The 26376-nt window shown below is 48.2% G+C and overlaps 1 protein-coding gene across 2 annotated transcripts in view; it reads right to left on the reverse strand.

Moving 5' to 3' along the window:
• Positions 1-26376, reverse strand: part of B4GALNT2 (beta-1,4-N-acetyl-galactosaminyltransferase 2) — a 37997-nt gene that overhangs the window by 1846 nt on the left and 9775 nt on the right. Inside the window, exons 2-11 of one of the 2 annotated variants that reach the window (XM_028520655.2) lie at positions 22829-23029; positions 22171-22302; positions 17728-17834; positions 15872-15909; positions 14041-14221; positions 12931-13017; positions 5957-6144; positions 5045-5185; positions 2166-2385; positions 1329-1536 (exon numbers count right to left, since the gene is read on the reverse strand). In XM_028520655.2, the coding sequence (XP_028376456.1) occupies positions 1331-1536; positions 2166-2385; positions 5045-5185; positions 5957-6144; positions 12931-13017; positions 14041-14221; positions 15872-15909; positions 17728-17834; positions 22171-22302; positions 22829-23029 (1501 nt within the window). In that variant the 3' untranslated portion in view covers positions 1329-1330. Of the gene's footprint in view, positions 1-1302; positions 1537-2165; positions 2386-5044; positions 5186-5956; positions 6145-12930; positions 13018-14040; positions 14222-15871; positions 15910-17727; positions 17835-22170; positions 22303-22828; positions 23030-26376 lie in introns of both variants that reach the window. The other variant, XM_028520654.2, reaches the window with a different exon arrangement.

The following is a 26376-nucleotide window of genomic DNA, read 5'->3' on the forward strand; positions in this document are numbered from 1 at the left end:
CTCTATCCATATCTGAGAAATGCTGAATTAAAGTTAAACCGATTTCTTGACTGCAGAACTTCTAAGAGCCTTTCCTATGCTAATGTGAATTACAATTTTTTAAAATTTATTTGACCGTTGATATGCGTGTGTGTGTGTGTGTATAAATTTGTTGTATCCATTTATTTATTTACGCACTCATTGATTGCCTCCTATACGTGTCATGACCGGAGATCCAACTCTCAGCCTTGGTGTATCAGGACAGCACTCTAGCCAACTGAGCTACCCAGCCAGGACCTGAAGTACTTTTCGTGAAGTTTTATTAATAGCTCACAGACATGTCTTCAGAGATCCTGAACTACCCTCAGCGATCTTCCGTAGGAGAGAGAAGAAACTGTAAAGGAGGGGCTAGGTCAGCAGTTGTAGAGCCTGCGGGCTCCAAAGATGACAGAGTGCCTTTCTCAACAACACGTGAGGGCCCCATACTGTAGGTGACAGGGGTCTGGAGTAGTTAGTAACTGGTCTCGAGTCCCAGGAACTGGGTGCCTTGCCACCACACTCATATTGTTTATCACCACACCTTAGAGTGCGGTCCAAGTTCAATCCCTGGCATTCTGGAATGTGTCTTTGGGGTAGCAAGTCTGGTGTCAGGAAAACCTGTTCCAGCAGACAGCAGACTACCCACTGCTCCCCTCCGGCCCTCCAGCTGCCTGAATCCCATCCATCTTCCAGGCTCCGATAAGCTCACTCCACAGCGCCATCCTCAGCTGCCTGGGCCACGTGACGTCTCTCCCTCCTCTGATCCTCTGACCCTGGCTGCCCAGTGGTGCCAGTGGACTGAACTGAATCAGGCTACGACCTCCTCAAGGCAAGGACCATGGTCTATTCCCATCATTTGAAGCCATAAGGTAGGACCAAATAAAAACTTGTGGATGACAGTGATGCTGGAGATGATGCTCCAGCTGTTACATAATTGCCACCAAATAACCCTCAGCCAGCAACCAGCCTGTCTTTTGACTGAAGATACGAACCCTCCTTCCTGTGAGATCTAAGGAAATGTGAGATACTGTATATGCAAATGCTTCATCAACAGTAAGGCATCAAACAAATAAATAATCGTCATTAATATGGTCTTCATTGCCCTGATCAGTGAGTGATTGGGGCCAATGACCGCTAGCCTTCAATTGGTCTTTCCAGTAACTGAACCCATCCCATCTGCCCTACACACTATGTGGTTTGTTATAATGTCCATCTTTTTAGGAGCCCATTGTCTGGTAGCCTGACCACTGGCTCCACTGCTCCAGACACCCACAACCGGTTGACCTGATGCTTTTCCGATGTCTGGACACCTTTATGTGGAGCACTGGAGGTGGTTCTTGAAGTAGTGGAGAGCCTGCTTGAACTGGATTTGGGCATTGGTGTTGGTCCGGTATTTACTGTAGGTCTTCTCCAGGGCAGCCAGCTCCGGGTCCACCTGTGACGTGTGGGCCTGGTGACCTATAATCACGTCTGGGCAGGACCCCACGAGCAGGCTCCCGAGCCCATCGATAAAGAACTCTGCAAGAGAGAGGGAGAGCGGGAGAAGGAAATGTGAGCTTCAGCCAGAGACCCAGGGCCATACTCCAGGTCTGAGACGAGAGTCGGGGGAGGAGACACAGCTTATACCCTTCGGGGAAGTTCAGCCTCCTGCAGAGCCACCTGGCTGAGCTGATTTGGGAGGAAATCAATAAGGTCATTTCTCAGACAGAGATATGGGCAGAGAGGCAGAGAAGCACAGATTAGCTTTCCAGCTGGACGGACTGTGGACTCCAGGACTGAGGGAATAAGAGGGGAAGGAGGGAGGGCAGTTAACCAGTTGCAGATACATAGGAAAGGATTTCAGGGGAAATGAGAATAGGAAGCAGAGTGGGGAAAGGGGGCATACACAGAGTCATTGAGGGGAGGGGGCAAGGAAGAGCAAAGGTGTCTTGGACAAGCAGGAATGGCCTGCAGGGGGCAAGAAGTCAAGGAGAGGGTGAAGAGGGAGCCAGGAGAGGCCAGGAGCTCCTTAACTTGGGGTGAAAGGGAAAGGAACCTCACAGTTGCCAGGCAAGCGGCTGTGATCAGTGGAGCATGCTCCCGAAAGAACAAACTTCTAAGGCCAGTTCACAACCCAGCGGCCACCCGCCCTTCTCCAGCCTCCCCACCTGAATGAGCCACGCGTTGCAGGCGGGGGTCGAAGCCAACTCTCAGCAGCCGGTCTGTGTGGGCCAGGAAGAAGTTGACGACGCCGCTGGTCACCACGCAGGTGGGGAAGCCATCCACGGGCCGGAAAGATCCTACCCTCCGGTGAAGACAGTCGCCATGCTCACTCTGCTCCAGCAACAGCTTGAACTGGAACACATTTCCAAGCACACTGCCGCCTACCTAGCCCGCGGGCAGAGAGATCCACGTTAGAGAACACAGACTCGACATCCATCTTGCCTCCGTGAGGACTGAACCTCAATTACAACCAGAATCACACCCTTCTTCTATCTACCCTTCATACTGTCCCTCAGTTACTCTCTCCTTGCTGTTGCAGCCACAGCCTCCAGCACAGACTGCTGGGTCCTTTGATCCTTTGTTCCTGCTCACTCCAGAAAACCTGGTGGGTGAGAGCAGAAAGCACTTGTACCAAGCTGAAAGGGCAGACAAGTTCTCTGCTCTGTGTAGCCTACAAGCAAGCTCCTTTCCAGAAGAAAGTAACTGTTGGGAACCGCCCTGCTTGGTATCGGAAGCTGTAACCCCCGCCAAGGCTAAGGCTGAGGGAACGACCTTGGACCATAAGCCAGCAAGGAGACAAAAGTTTATCTCCCTGGCAGGAGCACCGCTCCTGCTCCTATTACTTCACCCTGCCTGGCCCCCAGTGCTTGGTCGGCTAGCCAATGATGGGTAAGATTCCCCAAGGGGGGAATACTCTAAGGCATGATCACGTGGGAGGCCCCCAAGGAAGGACTTTGAGGGGTACGGCAAAAGGGGGTGATGGACCCTCGCCCCTCGGCTTTGACATAGTCTGAGTCCTCATTGTCTGCGAGAGAATCTCCTAATCTCTTGGCTGCCTTCCTTCCCTTGCTCCACCTAAGCCTGAAACAATGACAGGGTGGTGCCGCCCTGTGCTGGAAAGGGTTGGTTCCCCTGGTGATCAGGCCTAAGAAAGAATATGTAAAATCCTGTGAAACCTGCTTTGTTTAGAATGTTCTCAGTTGAATGATAAGGGTCCAAAGAAGAAGTTTGTTCCTTAAAGTTTTTTACAGCTCTTTGACCCTGACTCAAAATAGGCCCTCAGAGTTCCTTGTTATCTATTGTTTGATCCTTACTGCCCAGCAATGAGTAATGAGCTTTACCTGAATTCTTATGCAAACGAACCCAATAAAAAGCCTGCTTGGGCGGGAGAATGGGGTGCTCTCCCCTAGGGAGGGTGGCCATGGCACTCCCCACTAGAGAGAGTGGCCATTCCGTTCCTACTTCCCCACAGGACCTGGTTGTTTCTGTGTATATTTTTGTCATGTGTTGGCGAGCCATCCGCAGCGTTCCGCGGTCACTGCCGGTGGGTGATCGCGTCAGGTAAGTCACTCCCTTCCATTAGGAGGAGCAGTATTTGGGTGCAGGCAAGAGCCTGCATGCGCAGTGGTCGGTACATGGAGTCTCCCCTGTTGGGCTTCTTGCATCTTCTTGCAGTTCTCCCATTCTCTGCTCCCCACACACCTCTCTGAGCGGCTGTCTGTGCATTCGTGGGGGACACGTGCACTTACATACCTGAGCCCACGCAGAACAGGACAAGTGAGCACATCTGTTCCTGAACCATCATTATCGTTCAAGATGGCATAGCAAAGCCTACTGCTATCCCCCATCACCTGTTCTTTCCCCCGTCCTTTTCATAAATGAACCATCTGAGTTTTAAGTGCATTATATTAAGATACAGGGAGTTCACTATCCAGCTAAAGAAGAAACTCCCCCATTTCCTTTGCTAGGTCTGACCACGTGGCCAAGTCCTGGCTGACAGACCATGATTTAGATAGATCACATTTTTAAAAGAAGATGGTCTCCTTCGCCGCTCCCTTTCTCCTCTGGCCTTGCAGCTGAGGACCCGAGGGTGATGGAGCAACAAGAGACGGAAGCTGGTCCATGATGACCTTGGAGGCAGGGTCAAGTGCCAGCTCGGGTTCCAGCATGTGTGGGAGCCACACCTGCTCTCTCATTGACACTGTTGATTTGGTCTCTGGAAGAGCAGCCGAGGAACCAGAGCGGTCACCTGGATGCTCTGGGGACTGTCCATTTGGGGTAAGAGTTGGCTGTGGTCATGATGGCACTCATCCACTTTCTTTCTTTTTTTAAACAGCTTTTGTTGAGATATCTTTGACATGTTAAAATTGTATATATTAGAGGTATATGGCCTGATGTTTTGACATATACACATTGTGAAAAGGTCACTACAGTCAAGCTAACTGACCTGTCTGTCACTTTAAAGTCAGTATCATCGTGTATGCCGAGAAGATGGAAGATCTGCCCTCTCCCAAAGTTCCAGAATACTCTACAGTGCCATTACCTCCCGGCACCTTTTTCTTCTCTTTTCTGCATGTGCGTTGACTTTTGATGTTTTTATTATTTTCTTCTTCTTAAAATGTCATGAGGGATAAGGGTGCTTTTAAAGCTTTGTACCATTTACACTTATTTTCGGGTGGTGTGGACAGAACCAAAGCACCGCTTGCTCTTTCATCCCCCGCCACTCCAGGGAGGAGGTCAGAAGTGATGCGTGAACACATTGTTTGAAAGACGAAACAATGGTGGGTTGGGGTGGGGCCACCATGTTCTCCAGGAAAAGTATGGAGGCAGAAACAGAACTCTCGAGTCTCCCGAGCTCTGGGGTGGTGCTCTGCACCCCAGAGCTGCGCTGGCTCTTCATCGCCTGCATCGGCCCCTCTCCCTTACCTTCCTTCCCTCTCCTCTTCTCTCTTTTCTTCTCTTCTTCCCTCACCTACTTTCCTCTCTTCCTTTCCACTCTCCTTCCCTCCCTTGGTTGTTTGTACAGGTGGCAACACCCCCTTACCACATCCAGCTCCGTTTTCTCCAGGACATCCACTAGCGTCTCAATCTTGGTCTTGTTGTTGAAGAGAAAGTCATCGTCCACCCAGAGAACGTATTTGGTGGTGACCTGGGATATGGCCAAGTTCCTGCCAGCAAACCAGCCCTGCGGGTGGAATGAGGCTCGATCAGTGGTCACCATGAGAATAATCTCACACGGGGGAGCTTTCTCATTCCCAACAGCTAGGCTGCACCCCGGGCGGATTAAGTCAGACTTTGTGGGAGTGAATCCAATATACAACAGCAGTGGAGAGCCACTGGGTCAAAGGGAGGCCATGTCTCAGAGACACTGGAAGGAGGACCAGGACTTTGTGGATCAGAGACAGAAAGACTAGAAAGCCCTTTCTTGGCCCCGTGGCCAGTATGGATGGAGGGACGCCCTTTTCCATCTGACAGAATCTCTGTGGCTCTCCTTCCGTGTCTCCTTATGTTGCCTGGAAGATGTTGGAAGGAGGGACTCTCCGGTATGTACAGTAGCCACTTCCTTTGTGTGTCTTTGGAGGAAGGCATATGGCAGAGAGACAGAGAGAGAGCCACTCCAGCCGGGGTGGAATCACAGGGGTGAGAAGTATGTGTGTCCTTGGAGCCGTATGTCAGGACTCTTTGGGACGTCAGACACCTCAAATCACTTAGAAGGACCTCAGTCAACTTCCACACCAAGTGTGAGGAAAGTCAGATTAGCCGCCCTGTCAATGCAGAACAGTGAGAGTGGCCTGATTTCTCTGTGAATCTGGAGTCAGCGAGGGGACCCAGAAAGGAGTCTTACTCCTTCCCACTTAGGACCGGGCTTCCTTGGGAAGGCCACTGAAGCAGCCCCATCCACGGTGGCACCTGACTCGGGGGCCCTCTTGTGTCTCCCCATCTGGGAGGGACATACCTTCCCAAAGGGCATGAGGTAGTATTCCACGCGGCTGTCATTAATCTTCAGAGGTTCCTTGCTGTCATCAGCCACGATCACAGTCAAGTCTGGGTAATACTCACGAAGACTCCGGAGCATGGCCATGAGCTTGTGGGGACGGAGGAAAGTTTTGGTGGCAATAGTCACCAGGTCTCTGAGTTTCCTCTCTGGGCGAGAAAGGGTAGAGGTCAGAGCTCTGTCTTTCGAGAAGCCTCAGTGTCTTACGTGCATTGTCCTGGTGGTTCATCGTGTCGCAGCCTCTCCGTCCTCTCCGTGTCTGTGGGCCTCATGCCTCAGAAGGTGCTTAATAAAGGTTTGTTTGTTTTGCTTGGAAAATAAACATATTTATGTATCCCTATGTTCACTGCAGCATTATTCATGGTGGCCAAGATAAGGAAACAACCTTAGAGAGATGACTGGGTAAAGAAGATGTGGTACATCTAGACAGTGGCATGCAAGTCAACCGTAAGAAAAGATGAAATGCTGCCCTTTGTAACAACATGGATGGATCTTGAGAGTATCGCGCTAAGCGAAATAAGTCAGACGGAAAAAGTCACTCCTATGTGGGATATGACACTGAAAACAACCAAATGAACAAACAGGACAAACAAACAAACACTCACAGACGCAGACCGCAGTGTGGTGAGTACCAGAGGGAAAGGAAGTCAACTCCATGGTGACGGGAGGAGACTGGGCTTGGGGCAGTGAGCACACCATGCAGTACCCAGAGGGTGTGTTAGAGAGCCGTACACTTGGCACCGACATAACTTTATTAACCAGGATTGCTGCAAAGAATTAGTAACATTAGCAAATAAATAAATGTAAAACATACAGAGTTTGTTGACATTTTATCTGTCTTATATGCTAGAGGGTTTTTTCCTGGGCCTGTTTGGTTCCACTGCGCCATTTTCAACTGTCTGTTTGAATGCGTTATGGTGTGCTCACCTGCCACACGTTGCTTGCGTTCTGTTTTCGCTTACTACTCGGAGCTGAGATGCACAGAGCTTTTCCCTTCGACATGGAAGGTCACAGGGCCCAGGAAGAGGGCAGAAGGTTTACAGGACTTGAGACCTGTTCCTGCCATCAGCTGAAACTCCTAGAGAGAAACCTGCTTGGACTTGACGCTCAGGAAGACGTGAGACAATAGGTCTACCTGGAGATTGGGAGGACCGGACCGGATTGTCCACCTTAAGGCATGTGATTTACATAAAAGACTGGAGAAGGGACAGCTGTTCCAGGAAAAGACCCCGTGCCAAAACAGCGGGAGCTGCTGGTGTGTGTCTGGAATTCAGCCACCAAGGGTGGAGCCACACCGGCTGACTGAGCGCGTGGGGGGTTTGCGTGGGTGGGCTTGGCTGGAGTTAGTTCCTGTGGAAAACCACAGCCCTACCTAGTGTTTGTGAGTGAGTGCTCTGCAATCCCACGGCAGAGCCGCCTTCTCAGAATGACAGGAGTCGTTCCCAACCCCCCAGGTTGTTCCACTGCCCCAGCCTCTCCTGGTCTGAGGGAGATAGGGGGAAAGGCGTGAGCGGAAAGAGTTAGGTAGATCCCATCCAAGAGCATGTCAAAGGAATCCTCCCTTTGCTTTTTTCAGGCCACGTGACAAGCTTGGTTCTTTAGTTAGAGAGAACCAGGAGTGTGAATTATCACAGGTTGTGGTCAAGGTAAGGGATTCCTGGCCAGGTTGGTGGTGTAGCTCTCTGCTTTCCTCCCTCACCCCACAAACACACAGTCGTGATCAAGAGAAATACAAAGAGACAGCCACGCGCAAACATGCGTGACTTTTTTAGTACGGGGCCAGTGGTGCAATGGATAACACGTCTGACTATGGGTCAGAAAAATACGTGACTTTTCTTCCAAAGAATAGAAACAAAAAGCACCAAGCAGGGGCTGGATTCTGGGCTCAGAGCACAACAGAGGAGGTGGGAGGCTGATTCCGAAAGGTAATGCAGTAGAAGTGTCTCCTGGGATGTGTGGGTCCAGAGTCGTGCTTTTTGCTAGAAGCCAGGGACTGAAACTAGGTCAAATTCCCCCATGCCCCATCTACTACCTACTTACTGCACAAGGAACCCCGAACAGCTATCACCCTCATACACCTCTCTGGTTGCAAACACAGCAGGACTGTGTGGAGCCACCCTCAGGCCCGAGACCGGCTCCTTGGTAACTCCAGCCTCACCGTGGGGCAGGAACCCAAGACCCCAGTGCAAGAGAACGGACGGGGAACCTGGAGAACTTGAAGGCAGGACCAGCTGTAAAGCGGTGAGGTGGGAAGAGGTCAGGAGAGGAAGGGAGAAGTCAAAACAAGCAAGCCAAGGTCTCCTCCTGAAGATGAGCTCACCAACACAAGCTCCAAATCACTCAAAATTAATATGAAAAACAACAGCCAACTAGTCCCCCTTGTGCAGACGAACCCGCTCCAGAGAGACTGAAAACAACAGGGACATCTGATAAGGATTTAAACAGAAAATGTTTCAGATCTTTAAAGCAATGAATAACAGAGTCGCATATATAAAAAAGAAAATATGAAACAAAACAAGTATAAATAAAATGAGAATAGTTGTATATGAAAACTGCTTACAAATTACCGAAGGTAAATGTTAAGAACACAAAGTAGAGCGTGACTTCAGATGTATTTAAATCTTATAAAAGTGTAAGTGAATGCTATGAACAGTTTTATGACAAAAACTGACCCTTTTATGTCAAGTGGATACTTTTATGGAAACATGTAAAAAACTGACTCAATGTACATACAGAGTAATAACCATGAAGACACGGAATTACATTTTAAAACTTCTCCCCTTGCCCTGGCTGGCGTAGCTCAGTGGATTGAGCACAGGCTGCGAACCAAAGCATTGCAAGTTTGATTCCCAGTCAGGGCACATGCCTGGGTTGCAGGCCACGTCCCCAGTGGGGGCCACATGAGAGGCAACCACACCTTGATGTTTCTCTCTCTCTCTTATTCTCCCTCCCTTCCCCTCTCTAAAAATAAATAAATAAAATCTAAAAAAAAAAAGTCCCCCCTTTCCCTCACACGTCCCCACTTTTAATCCCTAACCACATACCTTGCGACTCAACCCCCTCAAAGACAAAGGGACCAAATACATTTTAAGAAAAGTTCAAGAGACATGTAATTCCTACTTTATTACAATTCATTTCAGAAAATAGTAAAAAAAAAAAAAAGGAAAGCTACCCAACTCATTTTAAGAGACATGTATAACATTGAAAACTGAGCAAGGATGTTGCAGGAAAAGATACATTCAGTTTTTAATACAGGTGTATAAATTCTAAATAAAATAGTCATAAATTTAATTCAGCATTTAATCAGATAATGCATTGCAATCAAGATGGGTTTATTCTAGCAGTGCAAGGATATTTCAGCAGCAGAAAATCAATCCACATAAATCACTGTATGAACCCATATCAAGGGGAAAATTTATTTCAATAGGCAGAAAAATTACCTGATAAAATTCAATACTTGTTCATAATAAACACTCTTCACAATGAAATAGAAAACAGAAAATAGAAATAGAAAATGCTTAGCAATAGACATAGGAGGAAAGAAGGAAACTTTCTTACCCTGGTATATCTACCACACTCCCACACAGCAACCATTAGTGGGGTAACATTAGAATATTCTTCTTAAAGTCAGGAACAAGCAAAATTGCCTGCTACCACTGCTACTATTCAACACTGTAAAAACAGAGATTTTAGCCAAATGCAGGAAGACAAGAAAAAGAAACAAACTATAAGAATTGGAAAGAAAAGGACAAAAAGCATCAGCATTTGTCTAAAAGACGCTATATGTTAAAAAAATCATTAGTAAGAGTGAAACAAAGATGTGGTTTACCAGTTCAACATTCAGAAATTACCAATGCCCTCTATACTATCAGCAACCCCTTAAATGTAGAAGGAAAAGATCCAATTTGCAATAACAATGAAAATATCAGGTACCTAAGACTAAATCCAATAAAATATGTGCAATTCCCTTACAAATAAAATCACAAACTAAATTACTGAAGAGACCCTGACTAGTGTGGCTGAGTTAGGTGAGCGTCATCCTGCAAAGCGAAAGGTCACCAGTTCAATTCCAGGTCAGGGCACATGCCAAGGTTGTGGGTTTGGCCCTGGGTCAGGGTGCATTCAAGAGGCCACCAATCAATGTCTCTCTCCCTCTCTTTTCCCCTCCCTTCCCCTCTCTCTAAAATAAATAAATATTTTAAAAATAAATTACCGAAGAACTTATGGAGACTACAATATGGAGAGGTCTACTGAACTCATTATTGGGAATATCCAACTTCATAATATTGAGAATTCATCTCTAAGTAATATTTAAATTCTACAAAATTCTAATCAGAGTCTCAAGGCATTTTAGAGTCTTGATGAGCTGACCCAAACATTCTAATGGAAGAGTAAAAGACCAAAAAGAACTTTACATTAAAAAAATTTTAGAGCCCTGGCTGGTGTAGCTCAGTGGATTGAGCGTGGGCTGTGAACCAAAGCATCACAGGTTCGATTCCCAGTCAGGGCACATGCCTGGGTTGCAGGCCATGGCCCCCAGCAACCACACATTGATGTTTCTCTCTCTCTCTCTCTTTCTCCCTCCCTTCCCTCTCTAAAAATAAATTAAAAAAATATTTTTTAAAAATTTTAGAAATGAAGTACAGTTATCCCAAAGTACAGGATTTATCCCTACTAGATAGAAAACCTGTTATAAAGTATATCGAAACACTACGGAATTAGCCCAACAGTAAACAGATCAGTGCAACCGGAGAAAGCCCAGACTCGAGCTCCTGCGCTTAGGAACCTCGACGTGTGGTGGGGTGCAACACAAGCCAGGGAGGAGGGAGGGAGTATACGGTGTTGGAGCCACTTGCTGTAAACAGAACAAAAGATGAGCTCTCCATCACATGCCTAAGAAATAAAATAAAAATAATTTCTACGTAGTTCAGTTATCTAAATGGGAAAGCAAACACATACATCTTTGGAAAAAATCCAGGAGAATATCTTTCTGGGTTTAGTGTAGGGAAGAATTTCAATTTTACTATAGTAAAGGATAAAGATTTCATGTAACAAAAGACCCCAGCAACAAAATCAAAAGACAAGCCACGGGCTGACAGAACAGCAGGATCTAGACCTTCATACCATACAGTGTGAAAACTTTTATGAAACGTTCCAAAGATACATAACCTCACACCGTATGCATTGTGTGTGTGGGGGGGGGGGATAGAAATCTACGTATCAGATGTACAAAAGCAGGGAGTGGTACACGTGATTGTGGTTGCTGGAGGCAGGGAGGGGCGGGGGTTGTGATTTCCACCCGGTCTGTAACACTCTGTCTTTAAAACAAACCTGAAGCCCTTTAAAAAGTGTTTTGGGGAATTTTCTTAGGCTTATTTTATTTATTTTTGAGATAGTTATATTAAACAAATCTTTTCAACCACTGTCCACAATATTTCTATTTTAAATAATTTAATATGTGTTTTGAATCAAATTATCTGAATAGAATAGATTATATTTGAAATGTGTAGGTAGTATATTTTTTTAAATGCCAAGTAATTCAAAATTCTAAATATATAGAGAGTCATCCCATGAAGATACTCCTTCCCACCCCTGTCCCCAACTACTTGGTTTCCTCCCAGGAGGCAACCAATATTAGCAACTTCTTATTTGTTTTTTCCATAATTAAGCAATTATGTAAATACACTCCCCCCCCCAACACACACACACACTTTTTTCTTTTACATAAATTGTAGCCTGCTCATCGCTCTCTTCCGTACCTTGCTCACATCTTGGAAGGCATTTGGTATCCGTATTTAAAAACTCCAACCCTTGTGCTTTCCTCCTCCCTCCTTCCAGAACATCCCACTTTTAATGTTTTTTTCATTGCAAAACAAAATGTTATTTCCCACAGATGTAAGTGTCTGTAGGATAATTTCTAGACATGGAATGTCTGGCCCCAACAGCACACACGCTTGGAATGTTAAGAGTGCCAGTTCCCCCAGAAGTGTGTCCCACCGGCCCAGGCTGTGACAATGTCTGTTTCCCACTCCTTGGTTTCCCAGTCCTTTCTGATATAGACGTAGTGTTCATGGGCACTTTTCTTAGTGTGATCCTGAGCGTATATTTAATGGCTAAAACTCTTGCCAAACTTAATGTTTTGTTATTTGTGCATTTTCCACTGGCTTATTAGGTGTTCTTTACGTACAGATTTGCAGGCGCTGTAAGTAAAATTGGACCTTTCAGGTTAATGTGGGTTGAAGATATTTTTCCCAGTTTGGTTTTTTTTTTTTCATTAAACTTTGCCTATGATAAATCTCTGCCACAAAAACGTTAAAAAAATTTACATATATTATGTGTTAGTCTTTTCTTTATCGCTTCTGGGTTTTGTGTTATGTTTAGAAAGACCTTATACTCCAATGTTATTTTTAAACCACATTTTTTTTCTAGTACTTACAAAATTAGATATTTGATCTATTTGGAACTTATCTCAGTATGAGCTATGGGACAGATTCGGCTGCTCATGTACACATCGCTACACAGTCATCCCGCAGGCCTTCTTAAATAATCTATCTGCCCCCCTTTAATTTGAAAAGATACCCTTGTCACAAGGTAAAACTCTGGCGTGTCTATTTCTGGAATTCCAATTTGATTCCATTGATATATTTATTCACGCCCCAGTACCATTCTGTTTTTATTCCTATTACTCGTCCCTGTTAGAATGTTGCCGGTCATTAGGTCTTTCTCAAAATAAGCACAACCGTACAATAGGCATCAGTAAGCAGTATCAGAGCGGCGTGTCCTCGAACTCCTTCCCGCCACACAAAGCTTGCGGTCAGGAGCCAGATCTGAGCTGCTGCTCTGATGGAGTCTCCGCCTCCGTCTCAAAGGGGATCCGGGTTCCACCAATAGCGCTACAGGATGCCACCCTGCAGCTCCAGGGACAAGGGCCTTACCTGGTCCAGGGTCATATAACTTGGGGAGGACAGGATGGCGGATGGTCACTGGGAACTTGGCCACTGAGGACTTGGACTCCAGACTCACTGCAGAAAGAAAAAGGGTCAGAGAGGTCAGCACCGTGTCTGGGTCACTCTCCACGCTACCCAGGGAAGCCCCTGCAAGGCGGGGACGGAGGTTTGGTGGACAGCGTCCCGGCTGGGCTGAGACTGAGGACCTAATGGAGTCCCTCCGCGCTCTGGCTCCTGACTTCCTGTGTGTCCCTGCCGAGACCTGCTGAGGGTTCCTCGACTCACATTTCTTGCCCTTGTTAGAATCCGGTGGGGTAGGGAGGAGTCAGAGGGTGTGAATTAAATTTGACTTTGCCAGTTCTTATCTGAAACGCCTCGGGCAAATCACTCGATCTCCTCCAGCTACTAAACCGGGATGACACTACCTGCCCTCTTTTAATTCACACGGTCCTTTTGCAAAAGGAAATGTTTGAGGCCCTGAAGGCGGAGAGAACCCACTCTTCAGGGTGCGGTCCTGAGTAATCTGTCCCACATCTCATTTCTTTATGTTAGTGTCCTGCGGATGCTAGGCAAAAGAGAAAGGGGAGACTTCAATTCATCCACAAAGAAACTGGGGTCCCCTGAGGAATTCCAGGGAGTTCCTAGAGCAGGGGCTGGGAGCATTGGTTGTGGAGGAAGAGTCAAAGCCACCGCCCTTTGGACGAGGCTGTTCCCCGCATCCTTTTCCTGTTAATGCCCAGACAATAAACGGATGCATTGACTGGCTCCTTCCCCTACCACAGCTGAAGGATTCAGTTTTGAGAACTAGAAAACGAGGAAGAGAATTGGATGGTTTCCAGGTACGCAGCATGCAAGACCTGTCCTCACAGAGGGACGAGCAGGCATTTCACCTGTCCTTTCCTTGACTCTGTCCCATGGGCTCAGTGTCAATGTGGGGATAGTACTGGGTACCGTCACTCAGGAGTTAGGTGTCTAGGGTTAGACACAGGAGCAAGGGGAGCCTCGGAAATGCAGACAGGCTTCTGGGAGGAGAGAGACCTTGAGAGCACCCAGCGGAGTTTCCAGCTCCCCGTTCACCATCCAAGGACAGGCTCTCACCCACGTCCACCTTGTGGCGCTGGTACACCGTGCTGGTGTAGGTCACGTGCTGGAGGATGAAATTCAACAGCGTCCGGTCCCTGGTGGAAATGGTCAGCCGCTTCTGACCTCTGCCCTGCACCACACTGTCTGGGATGTCAACGAGGGTGTGGAATGTCCCCAGAGAAGCAGTCAGGGTGACCTAGGATGGGTGAAGTACAAACAGGCTAAATGCAAGGGAGGGCACATGCCCAGCGTGGCCAGCAGGCAGAGCGAACATTGGGGCGAGCGGAGGGGCGTCAGGGGTGTCCCGGAAGCTGGGGTCTGGCCCCTTGGGCCGTCACTGCTCCAGGTCCGGCAGAGGAGCAACAAGCCCTGGGGCCTGGGGCCTTCAAGCAGTCGCCTTTCTTCTTGACTTACAGGATACCATTTTTCTAGGTTTCTTCTTCCTCCCACAGGCAGCTCCTTTCGACTTCAGTTTGCCAAGCCCTCCTCCTCTACCGGGCCTCCCCATGGAGGTTTTTCAGGGCTTGCTTCTGTGCCCTTTGCCTTCCTATTCTAACACCTTCTTCTAGAAGATGTTGTCCACTCCCAAGGCTTGAAATCCCCTCCACGTGCTGACGGTTTCAAAATGTATGTCAACAGCTCATCGCTTTCTGACATCCAGCTGCCTGGTTGGCTGCCCTGCTTGGGAGTTCCACACGCAAATCCAACTGATAGCTTCCAAACCGAACTACTGATTTTTCTCTATAAACCTGTCTGCGCCCTCTCCCTGGTTCTCTCTGCCTTGTGAATGGCACCTTCGTCCATGCAATGGCTCCAGGCCCCCAGTGGAAATCATTGCCGTTCTTCTGCCCTTTCCCTCACACTTGCAGCTCACCTATTAGCCAGTCCTATCGGTGCTACCTTCAAAATATAGCGGGGATCGGTCTACTTCTCTTCATCCCCATTGCTATTCTCCAATGCTACTCCCTTCTCTGGCCTTCTCGTCTTCTGCAACAGCCAGTTATCTTTAGGAGAGGGAGACTAGAGTATGTCCCTCCTGCTGAAAACGCTTCAGTCAGTCAATGGATATTTCCTGATTTTTCCAAACCACAGGCACGAGGGAAGAGCTGTGACTGAGACAGACACCTTGCCTTCAAGAAGCTTATAGTCTGCTGGGGAAGAGAGACGATACACATACAATAGCACACGATGAGGCAGCTCAGATACAGAGGACGCTGTGAAGAAGACAGCAGAGCACTGAGAAAGCGACAGAAGCAGGTGGGGTGGAGGGGCTTAGCTGGGGGTGGGGGCAGAGGAGGCTCCCACAGGGGGGAGTAGCTTTGCTCACTCATCACCCCTTCCGACCTCTGTTTAAAATGCAGAGGTAAGGAAACTACCGCTACATTTCCCAGACTCCTTTTTAGTTGGGGTTCTCAATGTGCTGTATATCCTGTCGATCAGTTATACCTGCAGAAGACCCTGATTTGGAGCTTTGTTAAGCGGGGAAAGCAGGGCAGGGCACGGGCACCCATCTTGGTGGTGCTCATCCTGACAGGCAGCGCAACACAGGAGCCACGGCTGGGGCAGCAGCTTCTCTTGCAGAAGCAGCAGCCGTGTCTGTGGGGACTCGGGGCTTTGACGTGGTCCGCAAAGTCCTCCCTGGAACTGCAGCCACTCCTATGGCTGGAAAAAGTGTGCCCTCCATAGGCACCCTTCCCTCCACCCCCACTTCAGACTCGAGTCTGATATTGAATCTGGACGGGGCTCTGTCAGAGTCCAAGACTGCGAGGGTGGGGGCAGGAGGCATGGGCAGTGAGTCAAGGACAGGATGCCACGTGCACAAAAAGACTGGGAAGGGGACTCTTGCCTTGTAGATGGTGGCGTTGGGTCCATCAAACTGGAGACCTGCAGGGTGCAGACAAGAGGACAAAAAAGAAAACAGCATCTGAGAGGGTTCCAAGGGCCGTCTGAGTCTCTCCCACCTTCCCGGCTGACTCTACGTCCTTCCAAGAGTCCCTTTAAGTGTCCCCTCCTTTCCAGGGTATTTCCTCTCCCCCAGGGTTCTGTGAGATGCTTTCCACGGTCCTTCCAGCCGTTCTGAAAGCTCTGATGCCTATCCTCAGCTTCCGGTGGGTGCTGTGGATTAACCCAGTCCCTTCCAAGTATCTCTGTTACTGAAGGGGAGGAAACAGTCCTGGCAGGAGACACCTGGAGCAGTCAAATTCATCAAGACAGAAAGCGGCCCTGGCTGGTGTGGCTCAGTGGATTTGGTGCCTGCCTGTCAACCAAAGGTTTGCTGGTTCGATTCCTGGTCAGGCCACATAGCTGGGTTGCAGGCCAGGTCCCCGGTGGGGGGTCTGCAAGAGGCAGTTGATCAATGCAGTATCTCTCACACATTGGTGCTTTTCTCCCTCCCTCCCCTCTCTCTAAAAATAAAAAAATAATATCTGCAAAAATTATTTTAAAAAGACAGAAAGTAGCCCTGGCTGGCGTAGCTCAGTGGATTGAGCTCGGACTGGGAACCAAAGTGTCCCAGGTTCAATTCCCAGCCAGGGTACATGCCTGGGTTGCAGGCCATGACCCCCAGCAACCGCACATTGATGTTTCTCTCTCTCTCTCTTTCTCCCTCCCTTCCCTCTCTAAAAATAAATAAATAAAATCTTTAAAAAAATAAGGTACAGAGTCCCAGTTGGGAAGATGAAAAAATTCTAGAGATGGACAGTGGTGATAACTGCAGAACAATGTGAATGTGTTCAATGTAACAGAACTGTACACTTAAAAATAGTTAAAATAGTAAAGTTGGTCATGTATACTTTACCACAATAAAAAATGAACCATCCAAAACATCACATCATTTTAAATGACTACTCAAAAACACTACCAACCCCAAATGTATCTACTTTAGCATATACCTCTTTTCTTATAACATGACTCGTTCCAGTTCTAACTCAAACGTATTTTCCCTAGTGCCCACAGGCAACTTTCTGAACTCATCTGTGAAACTGGCAAGATAATGCTCACCTCACAAAGCTGTGATGCTGAATTAGAGGAGTGAGTAAAATGGCCCCCCCAACCCCCTCCCCAAGCAAGTCCCTGCTCAGGACAGGAAGATTTATAATTGTTTAACAACCAAATAAATGCATCATTTCTAGAAGACAGTGGTGCTTGTGTCTCCGCCAGAGCCCCCCTGGGTGATCTTCCCGCAGGATGGGGCTGTCAGGGTCCCTGTGTGTGCAGCGGGGTCCCCGGAGAGCCAGGCCCAGCTGGACACTGCCTCCCTCAGATGTGATGCCCTGACGGGAATTGAACCGGTGTCCCTCTCAATCCGCGGGACTCCCAGCCCACTGAGCCACAGCAGTCAGGGCACAGGCCTAAGAGTTTCGATCAATATAAATATTCCACTCCCCGGAGATGAGCTCATGCTTCGCCTGCTCCCAGGATGCTGTAGGACACCAAGAACCCATTTGTCTAAGATTCCCTGGGGCACACGGATATCTGTCCCCTTCTGTGCTACCTCATAGCCCCCGGGAGGTCACAGCTATGAAGGGTGATCTCCAGTGGTGAAAAGGGTGACATTAACATTAAATGAAATCACGTCAAGTTTCTTGCCTTGTGCCGGGGACACAGCAGGTACTCAATGTATGACTGTCCCTTCTGTTACTTCCTTTTGCTTAAGAAGGAGCAGGAAAGTGGTTCGGTTCTCCCAGATGGGGATGTACCTACCTGGGATAGGAACAGTATGCAGGGGCATCACCTCCACCCCGTGCACCGGGTACCCGAAGGGGAGGTTGGGCGGAGCCAGCAGCGGCGGTGGGCGTGGCAGCCCTTCCCTGCAGGGGAACGGAGCGTTATCAGCTGCCCTGACACCCGGTGGCTCAGGTTAGTTCCTGAGGTGGCGCCTCTGCCCAGAGCCTGGTGCTGCCAACGGCAGGGGGAGGGGGGGGCCGGGCTACAACTGGAAAGTAGATTCTCCTCCTTTCCCCTCCATTCCCCCTCCTTACTCCCAGCCTCTAATTCCACAAGGGAAATGAGACAGTTTACAACAAAGCACTTAAAAAAATAAAAATCACAGGCTGGGTGGGGGTGGGTAAAGGGGGTCGTCTATAATGGCATCAACAATAAAAATGAAAATCACGACCTGCAAAAGAGAAACAAAATAACCAGGCCACGGGGGGCCAACCCTGGGGCTGGCTTGTCCTGGCGAGGGAAAGCCAATAGTAGTTGAATTCTGAGGAATTTTGCACGCCAGTTGCTAAACACAGCCATTAGTAAAACTGAAAGTATATACACTTGAGATGAAATATAATGTAATGCCCCAAAAGGTAATAAACACTCAGAGCACATCACTTCTTAATTATTTCACGATCCCTGCTCTTGAGGCGGTTACCATCTGCTGGGGAGTTTGTGCAGAGTAGATATTACAGGACAGCACCCTGCTGCGGATGCCTTCCCAGCCGTGCACTCAGCGACATCGGGTCCATGGCTGGAAACCCACCAGGGCGTGGTGACTAAACCACGGAAACTGGCGAACACGGCAAGCAGCCATTGAAAGCTTCAAAAACCCATTGTTAAACGTTCACCACCACTGTTCGTACCCCCCCCCAGCATGTATAAACACACTCTCTCACACACGAATATTCCCCCTACTTTTAAAAACACACACGGTAGTACCCTGTACAAACCTTCTGTGCCTTGCTTTTTTGTCATAATGAACGATCGAGCTTCTTCCCCATCGGTGTGTCTAGATCTACTTGATTTTTTTTAATGCCTGAAACACTTTCCTCCAAACGGGTTGTCCTCCTTCCAGAAACCAGCCACACCCAGGCCCCTGCCTAAAGTCACACATCACCTCATGCCCCATTATTCATTCCCTTCCTGACTGCCAGGCCCTGTGTCCAACACGGGCAAAAAAGAACATAAAGCCCCAGCCACCGACACAGAACACTAGGAACTTGCTTGGTAGCAGAGGTGAGGCCAGCTCCGAATGTCACTATTTTTTGAAAGATTTTATTTTATAGAGAGAGGAAAGGAGGGAGAAAGAGAAGGAAGGAAACATCAATGTGTGTCTGCCTCTCGGGCACCCCCCACTGGGGACCTGGCCCGCAACCCAGGCATGTGCCCTGACCGGGAATTGAACCAGCAACCTTTCAGTGTACAAGCCAGTGCTCAATCCACTGAGCCACACCAGCCAGGGCTGAACATCGCCATCTTCCTGACTGTTCCTTTTTCATTCCCAGAGCTGGAAGTGACTCTCCCTTCTACGTTGTACCATGTTACTGTTCTCACCGCTATTCAAATCTTGAGCTTTGACTTGAACTCTTGAGTTCCACACAGTTTGCTGGCTACAGTGCAGGGCCACAGACGCCCGCACTCCCTCAGTGCTGGGTTCAGCCACTCTGCGATTATGTCGGCGCGAGGTGGCTGTGGTGGGAATGAATACAACTCTGGAGGAGGGCCACTGATTGTATCTTCTCCATTGTGCCGCCAGCTTGTTGAGAGCAGGATCCAGATCAGATTTCTCTTTGTGCCTAATTCAGTGTCTTGCTCAGGGTGGATGTTCAGTGATTTTCCATCAGCCGATGGAGAGATCTGAGGCACTGGTAGGAAGCGGGTGTCTCTCTGTCCAGCTGCTTCCTTACTGCCATGAGGCCTGGTTCACACTGATTTTTATATTGGGCTCTGTTTTCCGTTGCTGTTGCTCATACCTGAATTGTCAGGTATCATTTCAAGAGAGATGGACGTGTCCACAGGTGAGGGAGGGGCAGTGAAAGACAAGGCCAGCTCCTTCCCTGGTTGGAGTCACGGCCTTGTTATAATTCCTGCTCCCCAGCTCTCTGCAGACCTGCACTCCACCCCACACACCCACGCCTCCCTGTCTCACCTCTCCCATCCCCTGCCCGCCCTCCCCACCACGCACGTCTGGCACCTGGCACAGCCGAGGTGTTCCCTGCTTGACACGGCGGTGACTTCTTCCTCTCAGCGGTCCCCTCACTGCCCAGGACAGACAGAGCCATCATCCGACACAAACGTGCCCCAGGGTTGCCCCTCAACCACCTACTTATTTCATAGATGTTTGTTGAACCCTACCCTGTGCTAGGCGCCTCAAGTCTCACTAGGGACTTCACAGAGACTCCAGCAGTGGGGACCGCCCCGACGGGAGGTGGACAGAGAGGGTTAGGGAGCCCAGGTTCTGCTTGGCGTGAGAGCTTTTCTCATGGACCCATGGATACTTTGCTTATCATCTCTACTATCCCACTGTATCATCTCATTAGGGCTACAAACCTGGTACAGTTTTAAGCCCTTCCACATATCAACTCTTGCTCACAAAGATTCTAGGGACTATTATTATCGTCAATCACAGAGGAGGTTCAGCCGCTTGCCCAGGGTCCCCTAGCCGGGACGCGGAGGGTGCCGGACGTGAACGCAGCCCGTCTGCCTCACTTGGCCTCACTGCTCACTACTGAGCCCTGCCACTCCGCACACAGCTGGATGGGGCCAGGGTTCGAATCCCTGTCGGAATCACCTGCGCATTCCACGGGCTCTCTGACTTCAGTACTCCTTCCTGCTGCCACTGTCATCTTTCTTCTGGGGAGACGTCCATGTGTTTGTAGTTTGAGGGGTTAGTGGCTGATTCCCCAGATCAAACCTGGACGGAGCCCAGTTCGCTCCTCCTCTTCCGTGATGCACCAGTGAGGCTCAGTCGCCCACCGGGGACTGTCCCACAAGCAGGCCCGGCCAACAGATCCTCCAGCCAAACGAGCTCACACCTTCCGCCCGACGACTCCGCAGGCTTCCCCGCATGCCCTATACCTCCACTGCGGCTTCCTCTCCGCAGAGGCCAGCGTGAGGCTTCACAAACGTGTCTCAGATAACCTGTCAGTCTTCTAAAGTGTTGAATTCTTTGTACAACCCAGAGAACAACAGGTACACTCCTCTTCCTGGCTTACACCGGCCCTCCAGGCTGGCCGCCTGCAGGCTGACACGCCCTGCCTCCCCCTGGCTTACTGGGCTCCCGGGCCCCCTCTGTTGTCGGGCCACGGGCTGGAAAGGCCCTCGCTGGCTCTGGGCTCTGCAGCGACTCTTCCTTCTGGAATGCTTTTTCATGGGGACCCCGGGGAGACGCCTGCTTGATAAACAAGCCAGAGTTCCAAGTCACCTTCCTTCGTGATCCCGTGAAATTCTGTGACATCAGATAGCATCCTACCACAGCATTTTAATGTATGTCTCCAAGTAGCACTTCCAACCACCTAATACAGAGGTGATTTATGTATCTTTCTGTGTTGTGTATTGCCCGTGAAGAACTATAAGATGCTGATAATAATAAACCACAACACTAAGAGTAGGTAGTATTTTTGCTGTGCCTCTACGTGTCAGGCCCTTTTTCAGTTACTAATTCTTTGCATGTCGATACCATTCACTCACAATAAGCCTCTGAAGGAGGCATCCCTATTACAATTTTTTTCACAAGGTACTGACATCCTACGAGGTTAAGTAACTTGCCATCCAGCTTGTTTCAAAGTTCAAGTCCTTCGTCACAGTGCTATTATTTTTTTTATCATAGCACACCTTCTACGATAGCTCATAAATCATTGTTAATCAATCAATTAATTAATTGAAGGGCTTTCCCAGCCCTTATGCACTCTGTTGTATCTTAATTTCGCAGCCTGGTCATCCTACTACCTACAGATTTGGTGAGTTCCCAACATCCTTCCCACAAATTCCCTTTTGACAGAAGCCAGCCGGAATCAATTTCCGCTCTTTTCAATCAATAATCCTGCACCTTGCGCACAGCAGGGAGACCGTCCGTTCTGGGTGTAGATGAACAAGACAGTGCACTTGGTGAGACCCCAAAGCCACCGGCTCAGAGAGCCTGGGTGCGGGGGGAGGCTGTGCCACAGCGCCACCTGCACGCTTCCAGCCACCCCACCGCCGTTCCTTTGCTCCTACATCATTATGAAATGTTTTATACAGGCGAAGTTTAGAAAGCTTCATTTAAGGGCTATTTCCTCAGTTCTCTGTCATTGGTTTGTTCCTCCGATAGTTCCTCCCAGGGACCCTGCAGGAGGGGAGCTCCTTCCTTCTCTCTTCGAACCCACGCTCTCAGGGCAAAGCAGAGAGAGCTTTGGCTCTTCCTCGGGACCCCAGAGCCCTCCCAGCCCACCATACCTCCTCTGAAAGTGTTCAAATTCAGCCTGTCTCCTCGCCTTCACGGCAGGGAGGTCTGTCCGGCTGTAGCCATCCTGAAAGCGGTAACCCCGGGGTTTGGTTTCACACTGGCACTGGTTCTTCGGGAACAGCCTAAAACGAGCAAGAGGACGGACCATCACTGGGCGGGTGGGTTGGTGGATGAGGGGGAGCCTGAGGCCTCACCCAGTGTGTCATTCTGAGAATCTCCTGCCCCAGAGGCGCTGCCCTAGTTGGGCTGAGACCCTGGAATCTCACAGTGGTCCCTGACAGAGATGCAGGGAGCAGAGAGGAGGGACACTGGGAGAAGGCCCCCTCTCTCGAACTATCCCCTACACCAGACTTCCTTAAACTTGAGTCACGGGAATGCCAGTGGCATGTGAGCCCCACCAGAAGAAGAGGCTGGAGGGTCAACAAGGCGGCGGTTAAACCCAAGGTTTGAAGAGGCTCTGCAGAGCGCTGCAGAGAACAGAGACTGTGCCCTGGAGACCAAGCCCTTCCCTGGTCCCACAGTTGGGAATCATTCCAGCAGCCAACGCTGGTTCAGGAAGGTAGAGAACCATCTGTCGCATGCATACAAAAGGGCAGAGCAAACCACAGCCAGACCAAGGCGGAAAAGAGAGGACAGGTGATATCTCACCAGACTCCATCGTAGGTGAAGAGGTCCCTGAGATGTTTCTCAGGTAGAAGCTTCGGCAGGTGGACAGCCTGAGCAGGACGAGGGAGCTCTGGGTGGAAGCTGAACTTTTCGTGAAGGTCCACCCCTCTGTGCATAAACAAAACCAAGCCAGCAGCTCCTAAGAGGAAGACGGTCATCTTGAAGAGCCACGGGAATCTAGAGCTGTTGGGGCACAAAACAGCAAATTCCGTTAAAATCGGTTTTTCCTGATTAGGTATTAAATGAGTTGATTGTGTAATATATAAAGGAAATGTAACTTCAGGGGAAAATGTAAGTTACCTTTATACCGTTTATCCAAATTGATTTCTGATAAATTGAAAAAAACAAATTGCAACGAAGAGACTCAGAAAAATCACAACTAAAATAACAGGCAAAAACATTCTAAGGGGAAAAAATGAGTAAAGTTGGTAATATTAATGTGAGCTCAGTTGAACTCAAGGCAGAAAAAAAAAGTATTAAATAGTGTTACAGTCTCCAGGGGGTTCCTCCCCACCCACTGGGTTCATTTTGCCCGCCGCCTGAGGAAGATGTCTCTTAATACCAGAGATCAGTGAAAAGGAAAGGAATTTATTATTCATTTGAAATAACACAAACTAAAGTTCCCCACAAATGCACACAGTCCTCCCAGCACCCTCCATGTGGCAAAAAGGAGCACTTCCAAAGCTTCGTGGTCCTGACTCTCACCCAAGCCTCATGGTCCCAACCAAGACACCAAAGCCACGTGGTTCTAAACAGACGCGTGGTCCCAAAAAGAGAGACCCCCAATGGCTGCTGTGCCTCCGTTTAAATCCCAGCGCTAATCTTCCTCTGCAGCCCCATTTCCGGCTCCTCTCACGACTGGCCACAGCTGCCCGCATTCTGGGCCGGTGTGGCCCTGTGGTGTGGAGCCAATTATCTCCAGGCTCTTCTGGACCCTATTACAGATCCCTATTTGGGGCTCCCCTCTTGGCTGCGCCCTGTTACAATAGGACAAGAAGGATCACTTATAATTATCGAATGCATGATCCACAAAACCATCATAGTGGTCATGAACTTTATCTACTAAATAACAGCACTAAAATACACGAAGCCAACAACTGTAGGTTATAAGAGAAGGATTCAAAATATAAAAATAGCCATATATTCTAACATTCTTACATCTAATCTCTAACATTTTAACATCTTAGTCCTTAACAGATCGAGTCTCATAAATATATAAGAGCAATTAAATGATAGAATTCATATTCTGTGAAAGAGCTCTTAGAACATTTACAAAAGTGGCCACATATTTGGACACAAAGAAAACTGTAATAAAGTAGAATTTTTCAGACCATATACTTAACAGTTAATCAGTTACCCACTAAAAACTCCGTCCCTCAACAACATGGAAATTCAAAACCAAAAACAAAAACCTTTCCAAAGCAACTCTTGAATCAAGGACAAGAGCAGAGCAAGAATATAAAGATAATGAAGACACTACATACGCAACTATGGAATATGCTAAAATGATATGAGGAGGACATCCGGAAGCTTTAAATACAAATGTCTAATCACAAAAAAATGGACCAGGCCCTGGCTGGCTTAGCTCAGTGGATTGAGCGCAGGCTGCAAACCAAAGTGTTGCAGGTTCGATTCCCAGTCAGGGTACATGCCTGGGTTGCAGGCCATGACCCCCAGCAACCACACATTGATGTTTCTCTCTCTCTCTTTCTCCCTCCCTTCCCCCTCTAAAAATAAATAAATAAAATCTTTAAAAAATGGATCAGTCAAGTAGTAAGTTTGAGAAAGGACAACAAAATCAATCTAAGAAAAGTAGAAGCAACTTGGTTACAACGCAAGTACAAAGTGATGAAGTAGGAAAAAACCTAAAATCGAACCATTACTAAATCTAAGCACTGAGTAGACAACTTCGGGGAGAGCTGCTGGTTTTTAACCTCCCTTCTTTAAGACTTTTCTCGAACAAGGGTTAAAATAAAACAAAACAAAAAAAAAAAGGAAAAAAAGACTTTTCTCCTGAATCCCAAAGGTTACACCGACAAGCCTTGTGGGTATTACACGATACTGCCCTGGTCACGGCCAGCCCGACTAAGGATGAACGTCTGGACTGGGTCAATGAACCAGAATTCTCTCCCCAGGAACTGGGAAGCAGAGATAGCAATTGGCTTATCCTGGGACCCTGAACTGAGAAGAAAGGGGAGAAGAAGGGTGCAAAGAGAAGAAAGTGAGACACGAGAGAAGCCTAGATCTTGAATACCTAGATGAAAGAGGTAACTTTCTAAAAAAACACAAATGATATAAGCGGACCTCTGAAGCAGAAAAAAGAAAACGTGAGGAGGTCGTTGAAGGCCTATGCAATCCCCACTCCTTTCAACAAAGTCCCAGATCCGTGTTTCAAAGGTAAACAGTTCCAGCCGGGTTTACAAAACACCTTTACAGGGAGACAAGAATAAGTACTTAGGAGTAATGACGGGTCACCCAAGGTCAGTCGGCATTAATTGAACACCGACTGCAGTTCCTAATCTGGGGTATGATGAAGAAGGAATTTTATTTGCTGCAGATAGCTCGACTGTGACCCAGCAGGCTGTGAAAACAGGACTGTGGTTTGGTGGCCTTGGGACCAGGCCCCTGCCTGCTCTGCCCTGCACTGGGCCGCGCCATTCTGCTCCTGGAAGGCGTCTTCGGTGTTTTGGCTTCAGCCTGGGAAACACACTCTTCAGCCTTTGGTGGAAAAGGAAAATGTACTCGCAGGGCCAGACGGGAGCTGACCTATGTAGACAGAAGTCCCTGCCTCTGGTCCAGTACTTTCTCATTTAATGCATTTTTGTTTTTCAGGATGCAATAATTTCATCCGTAAAAAATTATGCTTCTTGTTCCATTATTGTCAGGAACAAGATAAGAATGCCTACTGTGATTACTTAATATCGTCATGAAGGCACAATCAATGCAGTAAAATTAGCTTATAAAATACAAAAGGTATATAAAACAAGGGGAATGACAAGCATAATTTTTTTTACAGATGAAATAATTGCATGCTGGAAAACTAAAATGTCTTAAACGAGAAACTATTAGAAATGGTAAGATTTTTAGAAGGGTAGCTAGTTACAAATAAATACATTGTTCACTTCCTGATTTTAGAGAGAGAGAAATATCGATCTGTTGCTCCACCCACTGACGCGTCCATAGGTTGGTTCCTGCACGCGCCCTGATGTGGATCTAACCCGCAACCCTGGTGCATTGGGACCGCGCTCCAACTGGCCAAACTACCCAGTCAGGGCATACATATTTCTAATAATAATTATTAATGTTGTCATCTAATGACCACTATGTTCTAATCCTCTGCCAAGAGCTTCATGCACATCATCTCATTTAATTCCCACGACAACATGAAGAGAGAGGTTCTGTTATGCCCCTCAATTAACACATGAGTTAGCTGAGGCTTAAAGAGGAAAAAAAGAATTGCTCAGTGGTGAGCAGTGGATGCAGGATTCAAAACCACACTGCTCCACAGTTTTTTACAAGCCAACAAGTCA

Source organism: Phyllostomus discolor, chromosome 8 (assembly GCF_004126475.2).
Source record: "Phyllostomus discolor isolate MPI-MPIP mPhyDis1 chromosome 8, mPhyDis1.pri.v3, whole genome shotgun sequence".
In the NCBI taxonomy this organism is placed as follows: domain Eukaryota; kingdom Metazoa; phylum Chordata; class Mammalia; order Chiroptera; family Phyllostomidae; genus Phyllostomus; species Phyllostomus discolor.